The sequence below is a fragment of the Plectropomus leopardus genome, chromosome 5 (genome assembly GCF_026936395.1).
Source record: "Plectropomus leopardus strain MGB_pleo_1.0 chromosome 5, ASM2693639v1, whole genome shotgun sequence".
Taxonomy (NCBI): domain Eukaryota; kingdom Metazoa; phylum Chordata; class Actinopteri; order Perciformes; family Serranidae; genus Plectropomus; species Plectropomus leopardus.
The window spans coordinates 19,215,153-19,239,384 of NC_142180.1; the positions used below are offsets into that span (position 1 = coordinate 19,215,153).

Consider the following 24,232-nt stretch of genomic DNA (forward strand, 5'->3'; position numbering starts at 1 on the left):
TGTGTGAAAGGGGCTTAGCATTCACTGAATGCATCAAAAATCATTTACAGTTGTCACACTAACACAACTGATGTCCTGATGTAGTAAAAACTGCACATCTGGTAATTTATTGAGACCAAAACATCTGTTTGCAATATTGTCACCCAGGTCTGAGAGGACTGGAACGGAAAAGAGAGGTTGTCGGTCACTACAATCATGGTCGCATTGTGCTCTTCTCGAGTCTCAGAGTTTCCTCTGTTACCAGCACTAGGGCCCACCTCCCTCGTCTTCTTGCTCTTCCATGTTTTTGCGCGCCATCCGCTCTCTCCGCTCTGCCAGCCGCTGACATCGAGGGCAGTCTTTACCTGTGCGGAAGCAGCTGCGATGGTAACATGCATGGCACTCTGTAAAGGGAAAAACAACAAAAAGTCAGAGATGTGACGCTTTGAAGCATTTCGCAGCACAAATGTGTCATCTTAAAAAAGGAGGCTAACAGTTCACAGCTGCTTTCAGCTGCTTAACCAAACAATGCTGTAATGGCCACAAACCAGTTGAACCAGTTTGCTGAGAAAAGATGTGATGTAGCAACAGAGCAGCCAATCACAATGAGACCTGAGAGAGGCAAGGTGAGGAGCAGAGTATAAAAGGCCGAGAAGTTAGAGGCAGCGCAGCAGAAGGCAGGAGGTAAGTGAGACGGCTGATATCCTGGGAGACAAACACGGCACGCCCTAAACCTGCTCAGACACATCCCATTCTTCCAAAAGAGGCCACCAGAGTGCTTTAAAACCTCTTCAGTCTCTTAACTAGTCTACTTCAACACATAGTTATGTCTACACACATAAAACTGATTTTTAAAGGAAAGATAAAATAACAGGCAACTCAACTTCAAAACAATTGTGTTTATTTCATGTTCACATGAAGATGAAGTTTAAATAATATCAACTAAAAGAATAAATTACACATTCATTCTGACACGTGGTCATCTCACATAAATGAGACGTTCTACCAACAAATATCTAAACAGACAACATGGCTTAAAACAATCGTAGATGAGGCAGCACAACAACAGGCACTATTTCTTCTAAACCAGAGAAAGAGTCTACATTTCAATGAAAATCTATATCTGCTGATTTCACAGAGATGAACTCATCAGTAGGGATGTGTGTCGTTTAAAACATTATGATATAAGCACCCAAAAGTTATACTGACACCAATAGGCGTGACGTGTAGTATACCGTTGAACTTTAATTAATAAGCCTGGGTTTTATTTGCTTCAATCACTGAACTCAAGCGGCATATGTATATTTTTACAACACAGGATTACGGCGCCTGACAAAAAACAATGTTTTATCCGCTTAATACAATATTTATAACTTGGATTTATTTGAATGAAAACCAAATATGGTCCTTTTGATTCTTTTGGACAAAAGGAATGTAAAATATTGAGGAACGGGCACATTCGTATTTATTACCTCTTCAGAGAGAGGAAGTCACCACCTTCTTTTCATCTCTCTTGTTTACTGTGCTGGTAAATCTGAATGAATAATACTTTGGTGCTGGTGGTTTCAATAAAAATAAACTGAACATTGCATTGTGGACAAGTGAACCGAGTTCACAACGTGTAACAAGTCCATATTGACAAATGTTTAAAACACTTCCATATGTAAGCTCAATTTAAGCGGCTAACGTTAGCTGAAGCGGATACCCAACCATTTGGTAGGCTTTTAGAGTTATATATACAATGAACTTCTGTAAAAATAAACTTCTCTGCAGCACCAATGGCAACCACACCTGGCATCTAATTTAGAATTTTAATTGTTTTGGTGGCATCTTGGCATGCTAGATTGCAAACTCTCACATACATCATGCTTGACTTCCCCGGACCGCAGCGCAAAAAGGATCAAATTCAGCTATCGTTTGACTGGAAACATTTTGATACTACTGGGTACTACTACTATGACGACTATGATTACTACTGGTTTATTTCAGGTGTTGCCTTAGCAAACTATTGAGTACCGATACCCAGCCCTGCTGATCAGTGAAATCAGCTAGAGTAGTGTTTGGTTAGGATGAAAACAGACTCCTCCACTGGCTCAGAAAAACAGGTGTAACAGCCCAAACTAAAATTCATGACCAAAGCAAACTGAAATGTAAACGTTTATGAGTGATACGCCCCTTTAGTGTCATCTGCCAACCCGTGGCCGAGACAAAAGCATTAAGAGCTCAGAGCCAAGAGAAACAAAACCACTGATGGCTGAGCTCCACACACCAATACCTCTGGAATATAAGCCAAAGGAATCCACCACCAAATAGCTGCCAGATATTTACCCTCCACCAGCTGTGCAACTGCACAAAGAAACAAAGCCAAAAAACACCAAAATCACTATAGTGCAAGGAAGTTGCAGCCAAATGTGAGCAACAGAAAAAACAAGTGTACAAAATGTTTCAAACCCTGAGATGGTTAAAAGGTTGAAAAAGACAGTTTAAAGAGAGGCACAAATAGAGGTAGGATAGCAAAAATCACCTGATTATCTGAGTTAGGTTTAATAACCTTACAACATTAAAATACTAAAAGAAACTGTGTTTGGAAAGCCTTTGGGAAATATGAGGAGAAATTTGCAGAGAGAAAGATGAAATGCTAGATATCATGCTCTTATCTGTCTGCTAAATATGAAGCTACAGGCAGGAAGAAGTCGTCCAGCCAAGAAACAGAGCAGCCACAAAACCACTGTGTAAAACATGCTGTTTCTTTACTTTTCTATACTTTTTGGATGGATTAAACAAACAAGAAAATAAAATGTTTATCAGTGAGCAAAAAAGTCAAATCAATCAAAACGTTCTGCATTGCTGCACTTGTGTAGCTCAAAAAGAAGTATTTGAAATCTACAGGCGTTAGAAACACTGCTAAAAACATGTGACAGAGTCAACTCTGATGAAATATAACCTCTTCAAAACTAAAATAGACGAGGTGAACTAATCCAGAAGCCCTCAGTTGACTGTTACCAGTCATTAACATCTGGGCAAATGCAAACTACAGTATCATCCAGCAGAGCCATCAAATATTAACCTTTTAGCAGTTTAGAGTACAGTAATTTAGTGCTGTTTTAGCTTCTTATTGCCCTTACCCTCATCCTCCACCTCTCTCAGTTTAAGAATCTACCTCATTTGTGTCTTCACTCTCTCCACCTTCTGTCGTGCCTTCCCTAATCTTTCTGCCTCTCCTGGCTTTGCGAGTTCTACGACCTCTCCAGTTAGTCCGAGTTATGACGGGTGGCTCTTGCTGGCCTTTCTCCTCAGTGTCCAATTCTCTTTTTACATCGCTCTCCCCACTTCTATCCTCCTCCCCCGTGCTCGTCCCTTTGGAGAAAATCGCAGACAGCTGAGGTTTTAACAATTTTGTAGGTGTAAATTTCTCCACATGTTCTGCATCCCACACTGCCTTTCCTCGCTCCTCTTCTCCCTTTACTTTCTCCAATAATATTATGGAGGACTCCTTCTCTTTGACATCTGTTTTCCCTTCATCTTCTATCTCTCGTTTTGAGACACGCTTGGCGAGATTTGTTAACCCCGGTAGCTTCAAACGTCCTTTACTCTGTTGTCCTACTTCATCTAGACTTTCCACGCTGCTGCATGTTTCGCTGCCGCTGCTTCTTCTGCCTCCTTTTGAGATGTTCTTCTTTAGTCTGTCTATGTGAAGAACCTTTAGTAGGTTGACTTTTTCCCTTCTTGCGTGACCATCTTCCCTTTCTTTACCCTTTTCCTCCACATGCTGATCATTTCCGTCCTCCTCCCCTCCCTCATCACACTTTATCTCTTCCTCCCTCTCTGAATCTGTCTCTCCTGTCATCTCCTGCTCTTCGTCATCGCTTTTACTCCTGGAGAACGCTTTCACGAGCTTTCCATAAGTGAAAGTGTGAAATATTCCCCCTCCTCCCTTTCTCTCTTCTGCTATGTCACCCCTTTCCTCTAGCGCTCCACTCCTCACCCCCTGATCCATGATATCCTCTAAACCTTCCTCCCCTCCCTCCCCCTCCTGCCTGTTTTTGGAGAGGGCCTTTGCCAGCCTAAAAGGATCGGAGATCTTCCAGTCTCTCCAGGTTAGTGGAATGGAGGGGCGGGGGGAGGGGGCTCGTGAGCCACCCAGGCCTGCCGCCAGCAGAGTGGGCTCACCTTCGCAGCGCTGGCACTTGTTCAGCTGGAAGGGGAAGATGATGTCTTTGTCGTTGCCACAGAACTCACACACGAAGCCCTTCGCCTGGCACAGCTGACGGAGACCGAAGAACAGGTGACAAAAAAAAAATTAGATTTGATTAAAGGGATATTTCACCGATTTTCAACCAGCTTTGAATCAAAACAATGTGGGACAATGTATGTGTAGATGAACTACAGTAAACTTCCCTCTGTCTAACCAGTGCTGAGATATCCCCTCTTTCCCCGGGCTGTTGCTCCAACAGCAGGCTATACTGACAAATTTTCTGTCAAGGCTGTTCAAAAGAGGCTGAGACACTGTGTATTGAGTCTTTGGGCAACTTCAGACCAGATTTCACTGCGCATGTGTTATACCCCAATTGTGTGATGGAATTTGAAACCATGACTTCTCCTCTTTTGACTCTCCTTAATATGTTGATCAAGAGAGTTCAGAAGCTCTTGCATGGCCTAGTTTTATGCGAGGACTTCAACTTCACAATTCAGTCATATTTAATCAATGCAGTAAATTAACTGGATTAACTCTCTATGTAAGAAGAGGAGGCACATGATTATCTTACCACACAGCCAGCTACGTGCATGGTACCGAGTTTAAGCAGCTCCTTCATTCTGGGAGCCAGTTCTCCATTACGAACAGCAGTGAGGTCATTGAGGGAAAAGAGGTGAAGGTCCTCGGTCAGGTGACCTGGCAGGCTGTCAAACTGGTCCAGCACCCTGATGGACACACACACATACTGATGATCTGGGTCTTTTCAGGAAGAATAATTTTGTTTTGTAAAAAACATGTACAAACAGACATCTTACTCTTTAGCAAAGCGACAGGTCTTGAAGAGATTTTTCATATGAAACAGCTGCATCCTCAAAACCTACACAATGACAAAATGGAGAAAACATTATCTTGTTAGTTTAACATACACTGACAGACACACGGAGGCATAAAGGTTCATCTATGGTGAAAGGAGCATAAAGTCCAGGTTCAGTTTCCAATTACAGCATCTGTGCTGTTAGTGTTTAATATTCAGTGTCCCTGCCAGCAGACTGACTGAACTGAGCAAGCATCACATTTCTTCTTTCTGTTTTCCAGTAGGTAAAAACTGCCTTGACACATCTTTAAAACCATACTGTCATTATGTCTCTCCCTATCAGCGTTTTAATGCACATTCTTGCAGCTACGGATGTTCCTAATTTCTCCAATGATTAAATAGAAGTTTACACCCAGACTAGTCTAAAATCATGACAATATTCAGAAAACTGTTAAAAATGAGCACAGTTTAGTCTACAAAGTAAGACATATTATAGGAGCCATTTGAAATCATTAAATCACATTTTTTAATTTCCAAATCTTATTTTAAAAGGCCATTGAAATATCTGGCATTTTGCACTGTCAATTATGAATATTGCAATATTGCAAAATATCCAACAAAACAACTTACTAAATAAAATTAAATACTGTAAAACTGCACTGGGTTTACAAAATGTCATCTCTGTCCCACTTTCCACTTCTCTACTTGCAGGACTGAGCAAACAGACCAATATGCTTTTATTTTTTCCTTGTTTATTTAAAATGAAGCTCTGTTAACTAGGAAGACATGACATTTCAGTGCATATTATGTCAAAATGTGACCATTAATAAAATAATTTAAACTGACTAGTATATTGTGTTCCAGCTAGCAATAATAGCAATATTTAATCAACTTCTCAACTGTGAACCTCACTACTTTTAGCACAGTCCTGCCTAATCACGTACATAAGGATGTCTTTTTCAGTATAACCTTACTCGGCTAATCTTCTTCAAACAGAGCTGAAACTGGTTATGATGGGGTGGAATTATAATTACCACTCTTTACCAGTAAAAAAGAAAAAAGAAAAGAATACTTAAATAAAAACTTCAGGAAAAAAATAGCTTAATGCCTCATTTCCCATCCCGCTGCTGCTTCTGTGCTCACCCTGACAGCCTCCAGAGCTTTGATCTTCTTGTACAGGCCACTGTTGATGTCACTGGGGTTGAACAGCGGGTCTCCGGCGATCTTGCTCAGCAGGTCCCGTGCAAAGTTGCTGACATAGTACTTGCTGAAGTCCCACTTCCTCAGCACTCTGCCGGGAACCACTGCCTGGGCGTTCTCATGGCAGCACTGGCAGAAGTAACGGCCGAGGTATTCACAGTAACGCAGTCGCTTGATATAATCTGAAGTGTGGACAACCAGCAGAGACACAGGTGGCAGAGAGGAGTGTGGAATGAGCAAGCTAGCACTTGTACATATAAAGGAAAATGCCACAGAAATACACCAAGTTTTATGGCAACTGATCAAGCTGGAAAAACTTAAAGTTGCACTTGTGAAATAAATTTAAAACAAGAACTGAAACTGTGAATGTGAATAGATAGCTAGTATTTTGACACAGTTTGATTTGTTGAACTGATTAACTTAAAACTTAAATGCCTTGCAAAATTTTCCAAGATAACAAGTATTTCTGGGGTTTGCTGGTCATACCTGGGTCGATGCGGGTGCCACAGCCAGCGCAGCGATAGTTCTGTTTAGACACAACTACCTTCCTCCTAACAGGATAATGAAATGTGTAAGTAATATCAACTTCATAGAACAAAGAGCAAGCAAACCTACTAATTCAGGAATGGTCAGCTGGGTATATCACAAAAAAGATGACACATGAATAGCAGATAAATACAAATCACCAACAACATAAAAAATAAAAAACGAAGCAAGAAAGTCAGTGCAGGCGGGTTAAACATGGCATGGACTCACTTGGGGGCGGGATGAATATTAAAGATGATCTGTGGTCGGGGTGGCGCCCACTCCAGGTTGCCTCGTACCCGAATCCTAAGCTTGTAGATGTCTGCGTGTTCACCATCATCAGGTGATATTGGCATAGAGTCTGGGATGGGCAGCAGCTGGGAGAGGGCAAAGAAGTTAAGAGAGTTCAAAGTGTGTTGTGTGTCGGTATATCAGGAGAAGTGCTACATACTGCAAGTCAAGTTATTATTATGTGAATTATTGCATGTGTGGAGAACTGCTGAGTACTGCGCATAAGCCAGTTCCTGTTGTACCTTCTGTGGAGCGTCATGTTCTGGGACCAGCCAGTCGAGCTCTGAGGCTGCAGGAAGCTGCATACCTTCAAACTGCTTGAGTAAACCCATGGCTACTGACTCAGCGGAGTTAGACTGGAGGAAGGATGGAGAGCTGAAAATGCAAAAAGAAGCACAGAACATGCTTTTTATTAAGTCATTCAACATACATTTTTCAGTTTTCTACTCATCCACATATCTGACATGCAATCTCCACTGTGGTTCATATAATTGTTACTTATTATATCAAAGTCCCAAGTGAGGACATTGCAGTATTTAAAGCCAGCAAATTTTCCTGTAAGTCAAGTAACATTTAGTTATTAACATGCTTTAAAATGACATTTCTATCTATTATTAAAAGAAATAAGGGAGACAGGAAGTGGCTGTGTTACTCACATGGACTCTGAACTGAGGAAAGACCTGCCACTGGAGCTTACACTGCGTTTAATGTCTGCATCTGGAAGACACAGCAACAGCAAAATAACAGAGATTTAACCACATGGGAGCAGTGCACCAGTTACACACTTTAAGTGTAACTTTACACTTCTTTCTACTCCTTTTCAACATTGGATATGACGGTTTCCTTTTTTCTTTTTTATGCTTTTGCTGGTTTGTATGTTTATGGTCTTGGAAAAAAACATGTTTGAAATAAAGATTTCAATCAATCAATCAATAAGTATTCATCAGTCCTAGACACCAAAAGATTCTTGATACTTGCATAATCAGATGAAAAAAATTTAAATCTATGGTATTGCAAATAGCTGTCACAGGGTTCCTATAGCTTGTTAGATTAAGGACTTGAAAAAAAACGTTTTTTGGATCAGTGGGAACCCTGTGTCAGATGATGGCTGAATTTGATTTAAAATAGATGCACAAAAATAAGAGAAATATTAGAAGACAATCTCTTCTTAAAGATACTGAAGTGGAAGACCCTTAAAACCAAATCACATCTCAGATTAAATTCAAGCATGTTTAAATATATTTTAGCAGGTAGCATGCAGAGAAGCCAGAGAGATTCAAAGGTAGAGCATTGCTACTATTATTTATGTGTAACACCTCACAAACAACATGTAAGCAGAGACATTAAGCAGTTTGGGTTTAGCAGAACAGTAGACCGTCTGCATGAAATCTTGTGTGACTATGACAGATTCTTTCTATCAGAGGATCAGCGTTGTTGTTTATTCTAATAAAACACTGGTTAGATTCAGAGCCCTTCTGGTTGCAGTCAGTCAAAGTTCTTGCAGAGCATTTACAAGCTTGATAAGCAAGTTAATCATCTGCATGATTCCACAAATGCTCTCTTTTGCACGCATAGTCTGTCTTACAAATCCCTGGTTTCATGTGGGATTACAGTTTGACTACTGCAAAGTGATACTTCAGGCAGGCACAGAACACCGGAGGAGGGTTTTCATAAGCAGCACACGGCAAAAAGCACATGTGAGCAGACAGGGCATGGTGATTGTGTGTCCAGAGGAGCGAGCGAGGAGCAATGAGTCAAGTGTGAGCGATTAGGACCAATATTTCATTACTGGCAATTGGCAAGAATGAAAAAATAAACTAAAATTGCCATGAACAGGAATTTATTTAGACAATTTATTTCGCCGAAGTTGTGAACAACACAGTGAACAGCATCTGAGTAAAACTGCACCGCAGTCCTTGATTACACCTCTTCTCCATGCTTTGTTTGTGGCATGGGGTGTAAACTAAATCAAATATTAAGGCATTTCTGACTCCTTTCTTTAATGTCACTATTGTGAAAAATTACTATTGCTTTCAGGGGATTTGCACACACAAAGGCATTTAAGTACAAAGTTGAGTATAGCTACATGGATATGTGTGGTTTTCTATTAACTACACTTTTAGTATTTTTCATAGGAAACATACAATGACAGTGTATTTTCTGTTAAAGAACTATCAATTTATATTTTCATCTCATCATTACTATAATGCAGTCACATATGATTAGTTAGTTCAGTTACTTTAGATTCTGATTAGGTTTCAAGATTTTGGTTAAATGTATGGTTAGTTATTATGGTTAAGGAATGCAATTAAGTATAAATCATTGGGGTTATTGGGCTATGTAGAGGCAATGAATGTTCATTTCACTTAATTGAAAGTCTATGAACAAAAAAAAAGTATCACTTAAAGGGAGAGTTCACCCCAAAACCAAATACATTTTTTTTCTGTTACCTGTAGTGCTACTTATCAATCTAGATTGTTTTGTCAATGCTACAGCTAATATCTCCAACACTCTGCATCTTACACCAAAACCATCAAGACTGATGAATAAAATCTATGTACTGTTCATTTTCGGTTTAACTAACCCTTTAATTCAGATAAGGAAAATCTTTTTAGAAATATATTGTCCAAATCCAAAGTAATATTTGGTTTTTTAATGTATCACAATGTGATATTCTTTTGATATATTGTCCCACTATAATTGGTTGCAGTCATGTTCATGATGGGTCTCAGACAAAGCAGCTGTGTGTCCATGTTAAAATCCTCATTTTGCCAGTGCTAAAATCTGCTGTATGCCTTAAAAAAGGAACAAGACGGAAGAATTTTACACCAATCACACCGCACTCTCACTGGAGTCATACTGGGGATAATGATTTATGGAGTGGATGAATAGGTGGATGAGTGTTTATGCCTGTAGTCACAGTCACCACTTGTTAACTCGCTCGTCTCCTCTCATGAGGCCCTCTTAACTCTAACAGGTACAGGCACATTTGTCCACCAAAACCCTGGAGCACTGAACAAGCACCAACACTAACAGCCAAGCACACTTTTCAACTAAGGGGAGAGGGAAGCTGGCTTAACTCCAAACTGAAAACTTGCAGTACTCCCTGCTGTTGTTAAAAGGATTTTTTGTAGGATACTGGGGAGCCATAGAAAAATAATCTTTTTTTTTATCTAAAAAACATCGCCACTGAGGTATGACAACAGACTGAAGCTTTTAGCAAATTAACACAGCTATGGTTCATTGGGAAAATTAAACATTAGTAAATATTACTTTTCTTTCTTTAGGATGGTGCCGCATGACATCGAGTACACACAGTCATGCAGAATTAGAAGTTAAAGCTGTCAGCTCACAGATTTTTCCTAAAAAATAATATATATAGATAATATCTTCATACAAAGCGAGCATCATTGTATTGATAAAACACAAAGATTGGGTGTTTTTACGCTTGATTCTTAAAAACGTGTCTTTAACTTATTCAGAGTTGTGTTAAGTGGTAGATTGAACAGAATGAATCAGTATGTTTATGCAAAGACAACAGATAAGCTATCCAGTTTAACTAGAGGGATTAAAGCCATGAACTCTCAGTTTGGAGCGGAGCCATCAGCCTCCTCTCAGAGGAGCCCCACCACAATAAACTATCTGCATTGTAGCTGTTGAGCCTCGCCCACAAACTGTCCAGCCTGCAGATACCTGAGAAGAGGGAGGCGAGTGACAGGGAGAGGCCGTTCTGAGACACCGCCAGCAGGGACTGACCCTCACAGCCATCTGAGAGACAGAAACTAACACTCAGCACAACCGTCACCACAAGCACAAACATTTTTTAACTCTCCACAGAGCTGTATGTCAGTGTCAAAGGCAAACATACAGTATACTGTACTCATGCAGTACATGTGGAGATCATGCAGTTATACAGCACCGAGATACAACAAACTCTGTGTGCTCAAACCACAGTGCTGAGAAGTGTAGCTATACACAGTCAAACAATACATAAAGAACATGCAGTTAAGAAATCCCACATCCAATGTTAACAGTGTCAAAGCAATACATGTTTTGACATTTCTATATGTTAGTGATTAGTCTCAGGGTTATTATTTGTCACATAAAACAGCAATTGACATCTAATCAATTAATTAAGAGGAAAATGTTTTAAATTTACTCAGTGAACACTGCCTGGAATTTACCAGAATATATCAAATTATAATGACCATACAAATCTGAGATATGACAACTCACATGACTGTGACTTGGTTATAAATAGCAACACTAATAAAAGCATTTTACAGACCCTTATTCTGTGACTTTTGTACTCAGATGTCTGTGTTTATGGTTCATGGTAAAACGTGACATGCTTGGTGAGCAACATAAAGCAAGTGCGATGATTAGGTTATGAATTATGACTGGAGCAGAAACAAACTCACTCACACAGACAGAAGAGAAATTCTTTACATATTTCAAATTTTTAAAATGTCAATACGTTTTCCAATGTAGACGAGAATATTTTGTTCAAAGTTCTCATTACAGCAGCTGAAAGATAAAACTGTTAGCTGCATCATGTCACTGTAACTCTGGCTTGCTGATAATCAAGTAAAAAGTTCCTATTTGAATTGACAAATACACAAAAAGTGTAGTCATATTCCTGGATTGAAGAAGCTCGGTCACACTAATTAGCAATTGTGTTACAAAAAAAAAAAATGAAAAAGGGACTGTTAATCTTCTGGTACCACCCCCATCCCCTCTCTCTACCTCGTAGTTCGCACTCCTCCACCTCTTCAGCTGAGCCAGAGTCTGACAGGCCCTGGCAGGAGTCCTGAGAGCTCCTCCTGGAGCCTCCGCTGTCAGTGGAGTGGAAAACTGCAGGAGAGGAAGGAGAAGAGGAGCAAAACGAAGAATGAATGATAAATAAAAAATCAATAACAGCAAATGACACTGTGGTGCAGTGAGACCAATCTATTGAACTATTTATGATTGCTGCTCACAAAGATCTAAGACCCTATTTACAGACCATAAAATGGAAAATAATCAACTTGTAATTTTCTCAGTGAATGAAAAATGGTATGACAAAAAGACTGCAACATCATACAGGTGACTACTTTCCCATTTAACAACTCCCCACAACTAATGCTGCCTTACGGTGCTGGGAGTTTGAACAGGGCGGCAGGCGGCTGCGTCTGATCTGCTGCCTTCGCAGGCGGATCTTCTGTTTGAGCTGCTGGATCTCACAGTCGCTGTCTCCCTCCTCTTCTCCCTCCTCCTCCTGACGGCGTAGGTTGTACTTCATCAGCTCAATGGCAGCAATGAGGGATTCTGAAATGCTGAAATGAGCATTCTCCTAAAAAGCACAGAGAAAACTCTAAATTAATCAGAAGAGGAGACTAAATCTACCGTTTCAATCATGAAACTTTGTCAGTTCAATAATAAACTTTTTCTAAGCCTTAAGCTATCACAGGTTTTTCAGATGCACGTCACAATTAGTCAGAAGTTCAAAATGAACCAAGCACTGACCTTCTCCAGGTCAGCACAGCTGCCAAAGTCCTGCTCTGACAAGTAGCTGATGAGACTCTGACCCTCCGATGGCTTCCTGAACATCCCATCTGGAACACTGCTGTACTGGGACCCATCTGACACAAACACAGAATATACATGAAACAAATACACAGAACAGACACTAAAGATAAATCGTATTTTCTGCACTAAATTTTAATGTAATCTGTTTTAGCTTTAAAAATACATTTTTGATTTCATAATGTCTAAAAAAACAAGTGTTAAAAAATAAAAAAACTGAATGCTCCAAGCTTGCCAGAATCCAACTATCAGCATGTTATTATCCAAACCATAAAATCCAAATAAAAGATACACCCCAAACAACCTATCTATGACCTTCCTGCTCAGGTCCAGAGTGTCACGATTATGGATCAGCTGACTCACTCACAACATGCACATTCAGGAAATGAAACCTAGTTTTCTCTTCAACATTTCATGTCAGCTTTCCTGACCAACTTCTTCCTGTATTTAAATTTGCTGTGGATTTCCATTAAAACTTCCTTAAAAACTTAACAATCACAGGATGAGTGCAGAGTTTTTTTCTACAACTGTACTCATAAAAACACAGCATAAAAGTACTGCAAAAACTCACGGGACTCCATGTAGAGGGAACTGGGGGTGCTGGTATCCTGGCGTTGAGGTGAGAAAGGGCTGTAATTCTTCATGCAGCAGTCATCCTCTGCTGATTCTGAGACACAAATAGCATTTAATAGCATTTAACAAATCTATGTTAAATGCCACAGTCACTAAAACAAACACTGAACTCTTTAAAACCTGATGGGAACATGTGTCATGATTCATACACAAAGAAGGTCAAAAATGTTTTGATTTTATCATCGTTTTTCTGTCAAACAATCAATAAAATCTATGGAGATGGCTCATTTTATTGGATGCAGAAACAAAAACATGACTGCTGACCTTTATCACTGTAATGACCTGAATTATGGATGTACAGATTCAGAAAATAAATCACACACTGACACACAATTGATACATTTCTATATGTAAGCTGGTAGAAAAGAGTGATCTGATTCTTGCTTTTCTGAGGAGATAGTCTTGAATTGTATTGCAATACTCAGCTTTACTTTGTTTACAGTGCTTTCACATCCTGTATATGTAAAAAATACAGTAGAACGCCTGCTATGCTTAATCATCAATAAATGTAGACACATTTTAGTGTTATGTTATGGTAAATTCTAAATCGCAATGTCAGAGCTTCTATCAGAACATCATTAGCATAACTGCTGTGAACACATGCTGTTTATTTATAACTTCCCTTATACTTAAGATAAGACATTGAAATGGCCTCATCACATTAATATGACCCGAGAAACACAAACCAGACTTTAAACAAAATGGACATCAAAGACTAAAAGCACAGATTATGAGCTGAAGGCAAGACTTAAAATGAGAGGATGAGGAGTTCATCAGCATGCAGAGGAAAAAAAAGAGGGGTGGAAGGGGTCAAGTGATGGAGCACAGTGAAACTGCACTGCCAACCTGCTACCGGATCTTCTATTATTATGGTGATTTTTCGGTGGCCCCCTCCTTCGCACAAACATTAAAAAGAGAGATAGAGCAGAGAGAGAAAGTTACCTCAAGCTAAGAAAGGGAAACAGGGCGCAAAGAGAATCAAGACGTTAATTTGGAAAAAACTTCAGACAGGAAGTGTGCAACTAATGAGAAAGAGTGTAGCCTCACCACATCCTACAAAGCTACAAATAATTTAACAGGTGCAGGTATACCCCCATCTGAATCTCACCTTCAATTTATGCAAACATGTAAAAAAAAAATGGTTGATCAAGTATATTTCCATATGCAGGCAGCTGAAGCCTCACTCTACAAAGCTATTTAATCCTTTAAAAATTAACAAACTCCTTAAATAAAACATATGCCATAACAACAGATTCATGTAGTACATGAACTGATAACTACATGATGTGATTTAATCTGCACAGTTTGAGTTTGAACATGCAGAAAGCTATGGGTTGCAGCAATGCACAAATACTCACTATGTACTTAAATATATATATGCTGAAATGTAGGAGGTAAATAGTAAGTGTTAAATGAATTAATTTTAATCTTCACAAAAAAAAGATTTTCTTCTACTTTTTTGAATTTTCAATTTCATTTCAACCTTTCTAATTCAATAAAAAAAACATATATGCAAACAGATGCAGGGTAGCCCAGCTATTGTCATTTGTGTTACCCTCAAAGTTTACTCACCATTCCTGAGTTTTTGATTGATCCCTGTGTCTGAAAATGAGCGGGTGTGTCCTTTAGACCCCCGGCCCGTCCCCCTCTGGCCCTCTGAGAAGGATGAGCGTCTAGGTGGGGGCGGAGCTAGGGAACTCTGTTGCAGGGACTGGTCCGGGGTGATGCCCTGGTCGGGTGTGACGCCCTGGTCGCTGCTGTGGGTGGAGCTCCGGGAGTCACGGCGGCTGCGTTGCCCCAGGTTACCAATGGCAAGGTACTCAGGTCCATCATCATAGTCACCCTCACCAGAGTCCCCACCCTCAGGCTGAACGGAGGTGGTCGACGGGGACTCTGTGAGGGAAATAGAGGGGACTGGGATGGAGCCAGGAGGGGGTGTCACACCTCGCTCGCTGTCCCCGGGCCTGGACACACACACCCAGGGAGCTCCCAGGCTGCTGGCTGGAGAGATGGTGTCTGCAGCAGAACAGGTAGATAAGGTAAGATCAACTGAGACACAAGGTCACAGGCCTGCTCCTGTTTCTTCCGTTTCATTTGCTCAAACTTCGCTGATGTGGAAGGGACGTGAGTCAGCTTACAGATTGTTTTTAATCTAAAAAGTAACAATAATGTTAAAACATTTTTAGGAGCACCAGTTTAATCCGTTTAATCTCTTTTAGTGAGCACAGCCAGTTCAGGACATTGAGTTTTGGAGGCTGTCTCAACACATTCTTCAATATCTGAGCTTGTCCACAAACAATCAGGGCTCTGTATGGTTAAGTCAGTCAGTCTATTCACATACAAACTGTGGTGCATTCATTGTGTCATCCCCTAACCCCAACTCCTATATCACTGAATGTTCTTATTACAGAACATTGACTATTTTCTTTTTGTTTGCTTCACTAAGTGTACAACTAAAAAATCTTTCACTTAAATAGTGACAAATATAAGAAGCCTTGCTCAAGACGACAGTGTTTACTGAGATCTGAAATGATTTTGTGGAATGACTTTGATCAATTTCTGGTCCTTAAGTATAACAAAAAACTCAGATGTGGCAAAATAATGAAACAACATTGCAGATTTGAATTTCTATGACCTTAAGTGTGCTCCATGTGAACCGACCATAAATCTCTGTATCAAGCACTACTTCCTCCTTACTCCTACACTTACTTTTGATGGACCAAAGATGAATAAAAAAAAATCATGACATTGAAATTCAATAACTTTACCTGAACCTTTTTTTTTTAAATAGGAGACACACAAATACAAGGCATTGCCTGCTAGCAGTCTGCCTACCTTCTGAATTATTATTACGGCACATTTAGTTGAGCCGTATGAAAACTCATCATTAAGCATTCAGTTAAATCAGCGGAAACAACACATTAAAAGCACAATATGAAAAAAACCCACAAACCCCTTTAAAAACTACATTGATCACCCTTCACCCTCTCCTCACTTGTGCTGTTGCTGTTTTGGGATCTGCCTCCCGTTGTGTTCCCAGAGACATGGCTGGTGGTGACTGCTTCTCGGAGGGAGCAGTTGGAGGTGGTGAGTCTGCGATTTAGAGAATCTCCTCTGGGAGCCGAGTCAGCGTTCCTCCAAGCTCCACCAGCCCCTGGCAGCACACACAGGCTTTGGCTCTTCAACAGGCCCAAACATGGTGGGCCCTTCAGAGGGGACAGCTGAGGGAAGAAAAATAAGAAGATTTAAGGCCTTGTCCCAAATGTCAAAATGAGGGTGTGTAGCACTATCTTTATTGCTAACCTGTCACATCATTCATAAAAATCTTTAACTGATGATGAACAAAAGAGTAACAACAAAATGATAATAAACGAGACATAAATGCAGCAAGCCAGAAAGATTTAATTAGTTATTTCACAAGACTCACCCCGACAGTGTCGACTTGGGCCAGCAGTTTGGGATTATTCTGCTCCACAGCTTCCAGACACTGGAACATGGCAGTCACATGGGGCTCGCTCAGCAGAAAGGCATCATCTGAAAGGCAGAGGCAAACAGAGAGAGAGAAAGAGAGGAAAACAAAGAGGGTGACAAAGAGATAATGATGAGAAAGATAATTAATCAGTGGGGTATGAGTGAAGATACAAAGAGAAAAGTTAAAGAGAAGAAAGGAACAGACTAAAGAAATTGGGGAACAGAAAAAGTGATTTTTGCTGTTTTTTTACATTACTTTAAACTTAACACCAACTTCTTTTCAAACAAACTGGACAATTAAAAGAGTACATGAGACAAATAATGTGTGAAAAGATCATGTTCCTCTGCCCAGCATTTGCAAGAACCCACCAAGCAGCTGTCAATCATTCAGCAGGAGCTTTGCGAACACAACAGCTGACAAACAACCACCGGTAATAAAAAAAAAAAAAAAAGCCCATCCATCTTTGCAAACAACAACATGCACGGCAAAGACAAGTCAACAGAAGAAAAACAGCATTCCTCTGTGAAAGTGAAAGCAAGCCTTGTCATCGATCTTCTATTTATCTGTCTTTGTCATGTACACTGTTATTGGCAGTCCAGTGTGTGCATAAGCTGTGATTGACACAGCGTTAGAGAGCTGTGATTGGTTGGAGCAGCCAAAAGAACGTGATGTTTTTTTTCCCGCTGATTATTCGTCTCATGTACAAGTATCAGAATATATTAACGGTTTTAGCAAATGTGCAAAAGTTCAGCAAACATTATTTTTATTTTTAAAAAAATACCTTAATGTGAAACTCACCATTATAATATTTACGTGTATGCCCCAGATGCCGGAGCAGAGGTCTCAGCTGAGCAGATAGCATGTGAACCTGTAAGCTGTGAAGAAGCCAGCGCTCAGCCTTGTAGCTCTCACCAGCACTTTGCATCCCGCTGCTCAGTACAGGCTCCAGGTGACTGAACTGTGGACGGAAAGAGAGAGAAAGCAAAAGAAACAAAACGAGAGAAATGTAAAACAGAGGCATATATTTCTCATGGCAGGAAAGGCACAGATGTTACTAATAACATTCATAGTAGATCTTTTCTATTCAGGTGCTCTGATGAGCGTTACATTGAGCAAGAATGCACGATACAAGGATCCTGAATCAAAGCAGCTAAATGTAATTCAGCCATAATTCATTTAATTATTTACACCCACATTGTTCCTACTGTGAAATGTCAAAAAAAAGCCCATTGTGAGGAGAGCAGTGGATAGGAATGAAGCTGGCAGAGGTGTAAAAGACAGAGTGACACTATTGTGAACACTATTTATCTGAATATAAATTCATTTTTAATGGTTTCTTTTAATTTTTCTCATTTGTAATTTTTCATCCACGCTGTTAATTAAACAGCACGACAACCAGTATCATGAGCTCTTGTTCCAAATCTTACTATGTTTCCTACAAACACAAACATAGAATATCATGCAACATTAGTACAAACATACTAATGTTGCATGATATTTCATCAATTCAGCTAAAAAAGCAATGGAGGAGTGGTAAGGAGACAGGTCTACCATGGTGTGGTGCATACGATAAGCCTGACAGTTTAAACAGAGTGAGCAATGAGTGGAATGAAGAGTGAAATATATCTGCATAACCTGCGCACAAGGAATCAACAATCAATCGTTTCATGAGAATTTAATCATGGCAGCACTTGCTGTCAGTCCTGCTAGTAACAAAACTGGATGTAATAAACTACTCTACGATCCTTTCATGTTGCACATTTCTGTTAACACTGGACTGGGGTTGAAAGGTGACTGTTCTCCACAACATACCTTAACACAGAAAGGTAGAAAAACGGGTAATCCAGGAAGTGTGGTAAATCATCTGAAGGCATCTGACAGTGTGAAATGTATTGGGTATTTACTTTGCATGTAACTAAAAACTTAAAGAAGGAGCCATTGTTTTTTCTGTCAAGCAGATCAGCTCTGAAATTAGCCTCCAATTTTCACTGTCCAAAAAGCCAAGTTAAGCACAATTTTTCAGCTAAATAAGGGTATTGTTTTTGCCACAGTAGCTGGAGGAGCACATAATCAAACATAGGAATGCCACAATATAAAAAAATTATCAGGATATGGTTAATACAAATTTACTTCTATCTTCACGACTCGTAAATCACCAGCTTATTCTCTACAAAAAGTGAATCAGTAAATAAAATGCAGAGGCACATCATTTTTTGTGTGTGAATATGAATTACAGAACTAAAACATATCAGCCCCCTCTTGCAGAACATATGGAACATGAAAAGTTTTCAAAATTACACTGCTGTAAGCTTTTGAAACAAACCAAGCAACAATGTGTCTTGTGATTATGAGATAATAAAACTATAGTCAATCTGCTTAAGATAAGTTGACCTTACACTGTTAAATCTGAAGAAGAAAATAGCATAGCCTAGAGCAAAGTAGCGTTGTTTAGGAATGTGTTTTGTGCATTAACTTGCCTCCCATGACATATGTAAGAGATCTGTATGCTCACTAAACTTGAAAATATTTACATACAACGCTGCATGTGGATGGTAGTGACCATACCTGTTCAACATGTGAGGCGAGGTGGGGGCTGATGTAGCGAACACACCATACAAATGGCCAATAATCTCTCTGCTTGTAGTACACCTGCAACACAAAACCAGCATGACCCAGTTACAAAGAATAACAGCCTCTATGAACACAATAAGCCATTATGGAGTGAGCTGTTTTCCCCTCTAATAAAGGAAGTGAAGTGATAATGATGGGTAATACCTCTCTAATAATGTAAAAAAAAAAAAAAAGTATTTAATCTGGTGACATCAGTCGCTGCATCCAGGCGCAGTCTCATTCTTCCTCTCCTTGCAGTTACTTGTCCTCATAAAACTGAGGTTACATCCAGTAACTAATACTACTAAGAGCAAAATGTTTCCAGCAAAAACACTGGTCCAGGGTTCCCACACATTTTCATATACAACATCTGAAAACTTATGCATGAATTTTCAGTAACAAAAAGTAAAATTTCCCCCTCAGAAAAGCATTTGCTTCACTGTGTTTGCATGTTTACCGGCCCAGTTACAGTACTTTTCGACACATACACACACTCAGGAGAGTCTCGCTTCCCGTAACAATTGGTGCCACAAAACGTACAAAAAAAACACATAAGCTGTCTTGAAGGGGAAGGCTGGTATTAGATATGGAAAATGAGAAAACTGTGCGAGTTTTCCTTTTTCTACCAAGCAGCAAATTACTTAATTTGTCTTACCTAACATTGCATGTACTCCGATGTGACTATTGCACATCACAGTGTCAATGCTGAAACGATATATTGTGCAGCCATGAGTCTACACATATTATGCTTACGTTATGTTACCAGCTAACTTACAGAAAATAAATTTGCCAATTCATAACATGACGTGGAAAGTTACTCTAAAATCAATTTCATTACACAGAACATAATTCCATGACTTCCCAAACCTTTAAATGATTTTTCCAGGCCTGTAAAACCAGACAGTGAAATTCCAAAACTATTCCAGGTTTTTTATGACTGTGGGAACCCTGCTGCACTGTTTTGGGAATTTCAGTATAAAAGGTTATGTTGTTTACAGCTGGGCTCCATCAGAGCCAAAGTAGCGCATGTTTTCAATGAATTTGTTATGTTACATATGTAAAGGCTCAAAAAGATACAGCGTAACATGACCGTGGAAATGCATTTATCGTCACAGCCCTGCAAAAATATGTCATGAAACCTATTACGCCTATTCCCGACAACCTTTGGGTAAGTGAGAGACTTATTCTCTGACTTACTTACTGGTTTTGTAACTTCTGTTAAAATTACTTCTGTATAGGGGATTTCAGTGCCATTTGTCTTAGCATGAGCAACTGCAAAAAGATTCCCTTCAAAGCATAATATGATTCTGCACTATAATATGCGTAATGCGGAAACACTGAACCAACCAATACTGCAGTTTGTTGATGGATGGTGTGGTATTATGGGGTTATGGGACACACCTAATGTGTCAAGTACTCCTCCATGTTCAAACACAAGACGTTATGGCAGATATTTAGGCTTAGGTTTAACAAAAGCTAACTTTGACTTGCGAATCTGTAAGAAGTGCTGAAAGTCACACAGAAAGAGATCAGTATCTGTTCACAACATATAAATAAAAAAGGGAGAGTGGTATCAGTCAGATCTGCTGAGTTCGGACCTGTTCATTCTTCAGTCCATGGCTCAGGATGTTGTTCATGTCTTTGTGGAGCCGCTGCAGGCCACCATAACGTGACCACACGTTGGGATTGTTGGTGGACACAAGACCCTCGACAGTGGTCTTCAGGCTGGACAGTAACTTCCAGTGTTCCCTCCTGTGAGGCAAACAGGGCAGCAGAAAGGAGTGACACGGGGTAGGGAAGGAAGTTTAAGAATGAGGAAGGAGGTTAAAAAGTGCTGGTGTTAGCAATGTTGTGGATTTAATCATTACTCACATGGACAAGAATCCTTTTCCCAAAAATTAAAAAAATCAAGTCAGCAGTTTAGTTACAATAAACTAGCTTTTCTCTGAACTCAGCAGCTTACAGGGATTGCTGACCATTATTATCTGTAGTATCACCACACAGTAGCCTAAAAAGAGAGATACATAAATAGACAATGTCACTTCCTCCCGACAAACACAATGTTTGCAAGGGCTAAGATGTGTTTGCATCAGAAGCTTTAAAAAGTTATTTTCCTTCCTTAGCTCACAAATACTGGTTGCAAAATTCTCATAACTAAAAGTTAGTAGTCCTGTTGCTCAAGATGTGCAAGTTCAAGGAGTCAAACTTTATCTTTAGGATACAGCTATGGAAAGCTGTTGCTCCAAAAGTGTCAGTTGTGTCAAATGCGAAACAATTATCAGGTCAAATTTCCCAAGAGCCATAAAGCACCCGCTCTTATCCAGGACTTCCTCTTCTTCCCCTTAAGTCAGCAGTTAAAGTGAATGCTATTGAGTTCCAGCCGCATAACTGCAGCAACAGGACAAAAGATCTGCTGTCAGAGGACACCAACACTGAAGGCTGAATTCAGAACAGGATCATTTAACTGGTCATCTACCACTTATTATACTACGTATTAGCAAGTTGCAAAACAAGCAAGTTTATTAATATAAAACATTTCATCAACAAGGCAATTTAAAAAAAAAATACACTACTAAAGTGCTTTGCATAAAACATCTCTTGTTGTTAAAGAGCTAGAGAATAAAATAAAAAATACAATTTTAAAAGAAAGAAAGAGTTTTGCCCCTCCTCCATGTTAATGGAGAAGCTGCATTCATGTTTATGTTAAAACATGACTAATAAATCCACCTTCTACCTTCTCCTTCTACCTTAAGTAGTAGTGTGTGGTTACATGCATAAGAATCCCCCCAAACATAATACATCATATCAAAATAGATCACCTATAATGAAGGTCTAAAATCAAATCCAATATACAGAAGGCCTGTTCTATTTTGTGCAAGATAGATATAGCCAATGCAGTCATGTAACATCAGTGACTAACCCATAATTTAGTATACTTTATCTTCCTTCTCTAAATAGTGACAACCATCACCTCAGATGGAGAAGTGGATGCAGGCTGTTGAAAAATGCTATGAAACATATGAATAGCACACTTATGAACACAACAACAAGCAGTGCTGAGTGAGCAGCAGCAGCATCACGAGTCCAGTTCCCAAGCCAACTAATCAAATCACACCATGTAGCCTGGAAAAAGAACATTCTCCACATACGGTCGAGCATGATGCATTTATGCAACAAGAGAGTTTTATGTGACTTGTGTTGTGCGTGTGTGTGCGTGTGTGTTTGTGTGTGTGTCGGACATCATGGAGTGAAATACTACAAGGTTCAGAAAGGTTTTGAGATTTAGGATCAACTTAATGTTTCGTTTGTTGTCGTGTAACGTTACTCCGCTTGTGAAGCCTCCATACATATTTGTTTATACAATCTGAACTTCAAATCTGGAACAATACAAAGAGGATTTCAAAGTTATCACTGCCCTGCTCATCATGATCCGTATATCTCACGTTATGATTCCACTGAAAGGCAGGACCATACTAACACAATATCCACAATGTTGACATTTAAATGTGCGTTTTCGGATTGAAAGGGTATTTAAGCTTCTCTTACCACAACACAATCGGTAGAAAATTAGTGCACTTGAGCAGCATTTCCTCTCACAAATACTCTTCCACCAATCGTGATGACAACAAATACTTGTTATTTTGAATGTCAACTTGTGCGCACTAACAATAATAATAATGACAACGTCAGCTTGCTAAATACCCCCCCTATGGTAAACTCTATATGTATTCTTACTTTCGATTAAAAATGTGCGAATATCTGTACCACAATGCAACCAACGACATCTCGCAGATGTCAACTTCATTTGACAGCTAGCGTTAGCAGTTAGCACAACCTAGCTACGAGTTAGCTTACAGTTAGCACCATTAACGCTAGGTAGTAATGTGAAATGCCCTAACCGTTAGCTCACAAATGTACGTAAGAATTGCTTAACTGCCTCCAAACGTTTAGTAATTAGTTGGCCTTTGATATTACACAGGTTAAAAAGCGTCGTAGTTAACGTTTGTGTTTGCTCCAAGTTGTCAAACATTGACATGTCAGGTTAGCCTAGCCTAGCTTAGCTTTAGCGCTAGCACCCTGGCGTCAATAATCTCACCAGCTGGCTAGTTAGGTGACTAACATTATTTTAACGGCTAAATTTAAATGAGCTGCTGCTCCAAAAGTACTAATTGGTCGGCTTTGTTTAATTATTATCTAGTTTTGATGTTTATATGACATTAACGGTCGCTCTTTACACAGCTAGCCGGGAACCTGCCCAGCCCAGATTGTCACTCACCTGCGCTCCTCCGCCTCTCCCTCCGCCGATGTCTCCATATCCTCCGGGCGGAATCGAGTACCGTACAAAGCTGCCAGCTTTACCGATATTTTGTTTCGTACAACGGAGTTTAACCTCGGTAGTATGGTAGCTTGGAGTGGTTACCCGGACTTCCAGTCTTCCGCCATCTCTGCCCCTCTTGTCCGAGCTGTGAATCAAAACAGTGGAGGCCGCACAACCTGCTATGATCAGAAAGTGGGCGGTGATGTCGACCTCTGCGCTGCCCACTTTTTAACCATAATTACGCTTTTACTCTAAAACAAGATCACCGCTTATTTTCCTCCGTTGTTTTGTACTATGCTGGCGGGCTGTCAGTGCGTTTTCAGGACTTGTAATGCATAAACTCAACTGTTCTGAAGTGGCTGGTAAAACACGGAGCTTTCTAGAGACACGTGACTGCTCAAGTGAATTAACCGCACTTCACTGCCACCTGCTGTTACTAAATAATATCACACTTACAGCTGCTGCCCCCTGTTTGAACCATCGGCTGCATATGAAGAGGTGCGAAGAGGTGCAGGTCAGGTCATGACGACCTTTTTTGACTCTGTGTCAATCATCCTCTTAACCCTCTGTAACCTGAAAAATTGGTTTACTTTACTGTAAAAAAAAACACGAAGAGAAAGCAATGAGCAA

General features: G+C 39.9%; 1 protein-coding gene across 3 annotated transcripts; it reads right to left on the reverse strand.

Annotated features, from left to right (window-relative positions):
* rubcn (rubicon autophagy regulator) lies at positions 1 to 24,009 on the reverse strand. Of its 3 annotated transcripts, XM_088077667.1 has the most exons (22): positions 23,561 to 24,009; positions 20,883 to 21,036; positions 19,240 to 19,323; positions 17,473 to 17,632; positions 16,630 to 16,736; positions 16,198 to 16,423; positions 14,775 to 15,218; positions 14,049 to 14,096; positions 13,141 to 13,236; positions 12,510 to 12,625; positions 12,138 to 12,336; positions 11,751 to 11,858; positions 10,698 to 10,772; positions 7,661 to 7,721; positions 7,247 to 7,379; positions 6,945 to 7,090; positions 6,675 to 6,739; positions 6,132 to 6,370; positions 4,990 to 5,051; positions 4,746 to 4,899; positions 4,150 to 4,243; positions 1 to 383 (listed from the first exon to the last, which is right to left on the reverse strand). In XM_088077667.1, exons 1-22 carry the CDS (start codon positions 23,596 to 23,598, stop codon positions 247 to 249), a joined length of 2,946 nt encoding a protein of 981 aa, XP_087933793.1. In that variant the 5' UTR covers positions 23,599 to 24,009; the 3' UTR covers positions 1 to 246. The 3 variants fall into 3 exon arrangements, with proteins under 3 accessions (XP_087933793.1, XP_042371820.2, XP_087933794.1); XM_042515886.2 differs by lacking the exon at positions 14,049 to 14,096; XM_088077668.1 differs by lacking the exon at positions 10,698 to 10,772.
* Positions 24,010 to 24,232: the final 223 nt, after the last annotated feature.

Bases quoted from the DNA above. Each gene is read 5' to 3' on its own strand.
- rubcn (XM_088077667.1), bottom strand. From the start codon at position 23,598: ATGGAGACATCGGCGGAGGGAGAGGCGGAGGAGCGCAG. The intron at 14,097-14,774 runs GTGAGTAAACTT...GTTTGTGCGAAG, and splicing joins CAATCAAAAACTCAGGAATG to GAGGGGGCCACCGAAAAATC. The intron at 12,626-13,140 runs GTGAGTTTTTGC...TGTTTGTGTCAG, and splicing joins TTCCCTCTACATGGAGTCCC to ATGGGTCCCAGTACAGCAGT.